The 7,461-nt window shown below is 35.0% G+C and overlaps 1 protein-coding gene across 1 annotated transcript; it reads right to left on the minus strand.

Moving 5' to 3' along the window:
• Positions 1–6,619: 6,619 nt before the first annotated feature.
• On the minus strand, positions 6,620–7,237 carry LOC127080164 (uncharacterized mitochondrial protein AtMg00810-like). Its single transcript, XM_051020497.1, has 2 exons — positions 6,889–7,237; positions 6,620–6,768 (listed from the first exon to the last, which is right to left on the minus strand). Exons 1-2 carry the CDS (start codon positions 7,235–7,237, stop codon positions 6,620–6,622), a joined length of 498 nt encoding a protein of 165 aa, XP_050876454.1.
• Positions 7,238–7,461: the final 224 nt, after the last annotated feature.

The raw sequence follows: 7,461 nt of genomic DNA on the forward strand, positions 1-7,461 counted from the left end.
ATAAAACTTGTTCCTCTTGATCTCACCTTTCTAAAGAGCTCAAATTCATTAATTTTGGATGAGAAATGCATAGGTTGCGCATGGCTTAAACAGGCTGATATCATTTGGCATGGATCCAACTTCAAGCAACAATGCACATGTGCCTTGCAATCTAAGCTAACTTCAACACATCTGAACTTCAAATTTGGACCTTCAACTATCATTTCATGGGCCTATGCGCGCCCATGCAGCTTTGCATCATCATTTGCCAATTTTGGAAAGTAAGAGTGAGTGTGCAAATATCACATGATTCATCTATATATAGAGCTTGAATTGCTCAGAAATGAGAAGACCATTGCGCCAGCTTTGAATCCCCATTGAAAACCCTTCACTCTCATAGGATAAACCTGATAAATTCATTTGAATTTGAGCTTGAATCTCCACTATTTTGGAATTCAATTCTCCAGGAATCCATTGCTTCTAAGCCTTTCCATTCTCTTCCTACAAACAATTGAAGTGAGTCCAAGTGCAAGCAAGCTCAAGATCCATCAAGTTCAGACCTCCATTGAAGGTAATTTGCAGAAATTTTAAACTCTTCGATTCTCTTCAATTATTGCTCAATTCCATTAATTCTTTGGTTGTCTGAAGTCCTACCAATGTAGGAAAGAAGATTGAGTTGCTTTGAGGTCAAATCGAAGCAACTCAGTTCATGTACCTCAGATTTCAATTCCACATATCTCTTAATATATTTGGAATTGGAGCAATTGGAGGTTAGATTCAAGCTCAGCGCCATTTTCTCTTTAAGATCATGTCCCTGTTTCTTTTTTTGGTGATGGTTCATGTTGACCAGTCCGATGAAGCTCACCGGAGAAGACGACCGGAGCTCTGGCTCCAGTGATGATGTGTCTTGCATCTGAACCACATGATCCTCCTCTCACGTTTTAATCTGGAGCGTTTGTTTGAATTACCATCTGTGTCACGCGGTTGACTCAGGAACACATGGAACGCGCATTTTGGATCATCAAATATGCCACCTCAATTAGTGAGGGAGATCTGATGGTCCACGTAATTTAGAATTTTCTGATTTTCATTTTAATTGCATTTTCTTCAATAATTCATATTCTAAATTAAAATTATTTTTTGGATCATTATTAATATTTTTCATGAATTAATTGATTTTGCATTTGTTTTTAATTGATTAAAAATATTTTTAAATGTACAAAAATTATGAAAAAATTTCTCCAAGGTCCTTTGACCTTGTTTGACCTATGATAAATCTCATGGCCATTTCTTTGGTGTTTTGATGAGATTTTAGGAATTGGACAAAACATATTTGAATTTAATGCACTATTTTATTATTTTTAATTGAATAAATGCCCTTTAAATTTTGTTGACGATTTGTATTGACTTGTTTGAGTTTCTTATTTGTTGTTTGGTCTTGGTCAAGGTTGATTTGGCTTTATCAAGTTAATATCATTGGATTTAGGGGATTGATGGAATGTACATTCCATCTCCCAAAATGAATGAATGATATTAATTTGGTAAAAGTCCTCCTTTGACCAATTTGTGATCTCATTCATCCCCTTCCCACTTCATCTAATTCCCCTTCTTCATTCATTCATTTCCATTTGGCCTATGACATCTCAAAGTCCTAATGCTAGTTGATTGAAAGATTGACATGAGGATGGATGAGATTATGCCACACCTTTTGCATATATTTTTTGTGTGGTGTATTTTATGAGCATAGTTCATAATACTATGTCTCCAACATGCATTAACACCAAAAGTCTATTGCCTGACCTCAAATAGTTGTGACTTCTACATAAGTCCAATTACGATTGCTTAACATAGTGCTAAATTTGTGACATAAAAGGCATAAGCATTCTAGTTAGTGAGATTGTAAGTCTCCCCTCTTTCATGGTATTGTGTAGAAACTTGGCCTTCTTTCCTTCCTTTGGAAGATGTTTTGGTTCAAGGATCCATGCTTGTGATAAGTGGGTTGAGTGTTCTCCAAAGAATGTCTTGAAATCAAAAGCAAAACAAAACTAACTTCTAACTTACTAACCATTAACTTTTACTTCAAGCTTTTAGTTTAATGCAGTTTACTTTTAGCACTTTATATCATTTGTCATTGTACATATCATTCTAATTGTTTATGTTAATGTAATTTTCACTTTGTCCATTTGGACCATATTGTGTGATATATTTTATTTGTGTTACTTTGCTTGTTTGTGTGGTCTTTTACCATTAATGCACATAATAACAAACAAAGACCCCTAAAAAAATTTGAGTGGACTGTTGGCTTGATCTTGGATAAATGGACTTAGAACTTAAGCAACATTCCTTTGCTAGTGGGCTTGGACAATGCCAATTTGTTGAAGAACCAAGTGCTTGCAAATTTGAAATTCATCTGATACATCTTTCAAGATCTCTCTAAATTCATCTGCAACATGATCATTGTGAAGCTGTTATTTTGAACCTGTGACTTGTGAAATTCATCTGCTACATGGGCTATTTTGAAGAAGATCAATAAGTGGATAAGCTTGGATGAGGCCATCTTTATTTGATGCCTTTCTCTTCAAGATGATATAATTGTGCATTTGTATGTTGTTTGATTCTAAAAGTCCAAGGGAATTCTGGGTTTGTATTGACATACTTGTCTATTGGATTGCTACCTATTTGGTCAGATCTTTTCAACTCTAAACTTTTAATTTTTGTGCATAGGATAGTCTTTTCATCTTCTCTCCATTTCTTTAATTTCAAAATCTCTCCCTCCATGTTAAAAATATTCTTTGTGTGAACTATTTTTATTCTAAACTTTGACCACTTTTATAAAAAAGATAGAAACTTTGGCCTTATGCCATTGCATTTTCAAACTTCTTTTCTTAAATCAAGCTTGTAAATAAACTTAGCCATACTTGACTTAAGCTTTCAAAAATCCAAAAAAGAACTAACTCATTCAAATCATTTTCAGGATTTTGTGCCTTTCAAACTTAAATTTTGTTTAAACCAACACACTCATTTTGAAATTTATAGCACGAACTACGAGGTTTTGATCCCTCATTTTTATGTTGGTACGTAGGCACAAGACCAAAGGTTTTGTCAAACACAAAAATATAATTAATGAATTCTTTTCTCATCCCCCCATTCTGTTTGTTTGTAAACATCACTTTGTACAAAATACATATGCACACAAAAAGGGCTCCCTAGGAGTACCTAGGACACTTTGGGTGCTAACACCTTCCCTCTGTGTAACCAACCCCCTTACCTGTGATCTCTGACTTTTATTAGTTTTTATTTGAAAACTTCTTACTTTTTGGGTTTTGTTCGTACTTTTTCCCTTTTCCCTTGGAAATAATAAAAGCGCGGTGGAGACTCTTATTAATTGATCTCTAGCTTGTCAATAACCTGATGACCATGCATTTCCCATTACAACAGGGAAGCGAAGTATCCAAAGAAGAAGATAGTTTCTAAACTGGTAAATGACTCAAAGAAAAACAATGTTGACTCTTCAATAGCTATAATCTAGTATGCAACGGAAAATAGACTCTATCTAATGCGTCAAATCCTTTTGTGCAACACTATAATGTTTCGGTTCCCTAGATTCGAAATGATGGAATTTCCGAAAAGACATTTGAAGTATGGGGAATTAAATGCAAAATCTCCAAGAAACTAAAATTTTTATTTTTTTCTCTTATAATAAAGAGAAAACGAGTGGTTTGCATCCGAGATTAACATAAAAAACCCTCACCTTGATGCGCATAAGAAGGGGCTTAGGGGGAAACTTTTCTAGGTTGTCCATAGTGACCCCGGAAAACCACCTTGAAAGAACTACAATCCCTCGAGAACATTCTCAGCACATGAGGACTCTCTTCTTGATGTTCACAAAAAGATCTCAACTACATTCACATCTAACGACTCTTCGCACTTTACTCATAACAAATAATGAGTTTGTTATTACCTCTCTACTATATAGAGAGAAGGCGCCAAATTCACGTAACAAACTTCAAACTCATATCAAAGTCACTTTTATTTATCACATATTGATTTGAGCATTAGAGTTGTAACCTTGCAGATGATCCCCATCTCCATCGTGATGGAAGCTCAAAACCGCAATTACTTTTGATCCTCACTCTATTTCTGGTTTCAGTATGAAACACTCACATTATTTTAATTTTAAAACCAAATTGATCCGCATAAATAAATTTTACAATTAAGATTATCATATCATAGGAGCGTTAGTAGCACACTCTTTACCACACTTTAAATTATGGTAAGAAAGGTAAATTTGTCTTGGTGACCATGACAAATTTACATAAATTCTCAAAGAATTGGCTTTATAGGATTTGTAGATTTGACATGCATTTTTTAGGAGCACAGGTGCATGATATCAAAGTGTTAAATCACCCATATGTGTTTGCAAGCCTTTTCTAGAGACAATCATCTCTTGTACAATGTATGGTAAATATAATCCAATATGATACATGATATTATCTAACTGGCGATATTCATTCATAGTAGGCTAGGTTTTTCAAGGTCACCCCAATGACACAAGGAGATAAAAGGAAAGTGTTTTCCAAACATCAAAAAGTCGTAAGAAATTATGTAGAGCGTGCAATTAGAGTTATTCAATTTTGATTTGAGATTATATGTCATCATGCACATAATTGGCTCATAGATGCAATCAAACATATATCATATACAAGTATTGAAAAGTTCTACATTTAAAAGAATTTGGTCTCAACATGTCTTTATAAGTGGGGAAATCTTCACCCTACAAGTTGGTTTTGTAGGGATGATATAGACCTAACTCACACATTCTAATATGGTACTAGAGTATATCCAAGATCAATTGGATCATCTTCTATCAGATTTTGACTATCAGGTCACATACCACTTATATCCACACTCCAAATGTCCATTTATAGGTGTGAGAAAGTGTGTTGGAGAGTCTCACAATGAAACAAATATGGTCCCGACATGTGTTTATAAGTGGGGGGAGTTTCATCCCACAAATCAGTTTTGTAGGAATGAGTTATGCCTAACTCACACATTTTAATATGGTATCCGAGTTAATCCACGATCCATTAGGCCACCTGCTATTAAGTTTCCTCTATAAAACCACCTACCATTTATATCTAAACTCCAAATGTCCAATCCTGGGTGTGGGGGGTATGTTGAAGAGTCCCCGCATTGAAAAGAATATGATTTGACATGTGTTTATAAGTGAGGAAAATTCTCATCCTACAAGTCAGTTTTGTATGGATGAGTTAAGTCTAACTCACACATTCTAAGATGGTATCAAAGTCTATACATGATTCGTTGGGCCACCTATTATTAGATTTCCCCACTTATAAAATTGGCTTATAAGTTAAGGAGCGTCCCACTTATAAACACATGTTCATATAATATATTGTCTGATATGGAACTCTTAACACCAATCGGCTTTTAAGATAAGGTGTGTCCCCAATTATAAACACATGTTTAGACAATATGTTGTCTGATATGAGACTCTTAACACCAACCGAATTTTAAAGTGAGAGGTGTCACTCTATATAAAGTCTTTTAAAACTTCATCTCTAACTAATGTGAGAGTTGAGATCTCCCTTGCACCTCCTCACGTTCGTCACTCTTTTAGACTTGATGCGTGGATATTAACGGTGGATGCCCCCATGGTCTGATAGATAGGTTTTCATACCGTATTAAAGTTTTCGTCTAACTCAACCTTATAAAATCGAGTTTCAATGTGACAATTGTCATCACTTATAAACATATGTTCAAGTCATCAAATTAACACATGGTTGTTAAAGATGAAAGACACACAATTTTTTTAATTATTCTTATGAAGATTCCATCAATGATCTTTCAAGAAATACATATTGGTTTTGGTTAGATTACATCATACCTACAAAAAAGAGCATAACTTCTTGATAGACGAACTCATCAGCAACTTCATGTAGACTCTGTGTAATGTATCTAAGAATTTTTTTGGTGTGATAGTCTTCAAAATTAATGTTTGGTTTTAATTATATAATTTATCTATTTGAGTCATTTTTGTTGGAACTTTGAACCACAAGATTGGTGAAAAATGATGGAGAAAATTCGAATATGGAGAGTGAAAGAGGATAATTGAGAGAGGGAGAGAGAGAGAGAGAGAGAGAGAGAGAGAGGGAGAATTGAGAGTGAGAATGATATTTGCATTACTTTTAGATGAGGATGCATCCAACACATTTATACAAGTGTTACAAAATGATTAGTACCTAAAACATATAATTACAAAATGGAAAAATGCTAAAAACCGGGCTTGTAACCGGTTACACCATTTGGTTAACCGGTTACAGCTGACATGAAAATTAAATACTTTTAGTGGTAACCGATTAACCTCATATGTTAATAGGTTATGCCTTCAAATATTTGCCTTTTCTGCTACTCATAAGTGTTGTGTTCCCTTGTTGTAACCGGTTACACTCCCGTGTTAATCGGTTACGTCACTTGAATTACTCAAAATTCTTTTAACACACTACCTTAATTCAAGTGCTTTAAGTCTTACATGATCATGTTCATCTTTAAACTCTTGAACACACTATTTGTGACTCCTTTAGTCAACAAATCAGCCACTTGGTCTTCAATTCAGCAATATCTAAATCGTAACCTTTTTTTCACTAACAACCTCCCTCAAGTAGTGAAACCTCATCTCAATATGCTTACTCCTCCCATGTGCAACCAGGAGTGTAACAGCCTCACCCTCACTACTGCCCAGCTCCTCCAATAGACTCATAAGCCACACGGCTTGGCACACATATAAAAATATGGAAATATACTCGGCCTTACAAGATGAGAGTGCAACTATTGGTTCCTTCTTCGAACATCATGAGATTGATGTTCCACCGAACATAAAGATGAATCCACCTGTAGAATTTTGATCATCTTTATCCTTGCACCAATTGGAATCGATAAAACCGAGAAAATTGCATTTTATTCCCGTATCCATTGCGCTAAAGATAATTACACAACCAATAGAACCTTTGACATATCTTAGGATCCTCTTGAGTTCTGCCAAGTGAGACACCTTTAGTCTCCCCATGAGTCTACTCACAATATCGACATTAAACTCCAAGTATGTTCGCATATTGCACAAGTAATGCAAGGATCCAATTAACCTCCTATATTGAGTTGGATCAATATCCTTCTCATCCTCATTCTTATACAACTGCAACCTTAGTTCAGCTAGAGTAACGACAACATTACAATGCTCCATTTCAAACTTTTTCAATATCTCAAGCGCATATCTTCTTTGGTGTATGAGCAGTCCCCTTTTGGACTTGTGGGAACTCAATTCCAAGGAAGTATGTCATGATACCAAGGTCGGCCATCTTAAACTCTTTCTTAAGTTCACTCTTGAACTTTGAAAGTCACTTTCTGTTATTGTCCATTAGCAACAAATCGTCTACATATAGACAAAGGATAATCACTCATTCACTT

The sequence above is a fragment of the Lathyrus oleraceus genome, chromosome 5, assembly GCF_024323335.1.
Source record: "Lathyrus oleraceus cultivar Zhongwan6 chromosome 5, CAAS_Psat_ZW6_1.0, whole genome shotgun sequence".
Classification (NCBI taxonomy): domain Eukaryota; kingdom Viridiplantae; phylum Streptophyta; class Magnoliopsida; order Fabales; family Fabaceae; genus Lathyrus; species Lathyrus oleraceus.

What these genes read in the sequence shown, in the direction of transcription:
- LOC127080164 (XM_051020497.1), bottom strand. Translation starts at nt 7,237, where the DNA reads ATGGAGCATTGTAATGTTGTCGTTACTCTAGCTGAACTAAGGTTGCAG. An exon ending in AGATGATCAAAATTCTACAG is followed by an intron (nt 6,769 to 6,888) that starts GTGGATTCATCT and finishes ATGTGTGCCAAG; the next exon opens with CCGTGTGGCTTATGAGTCTA.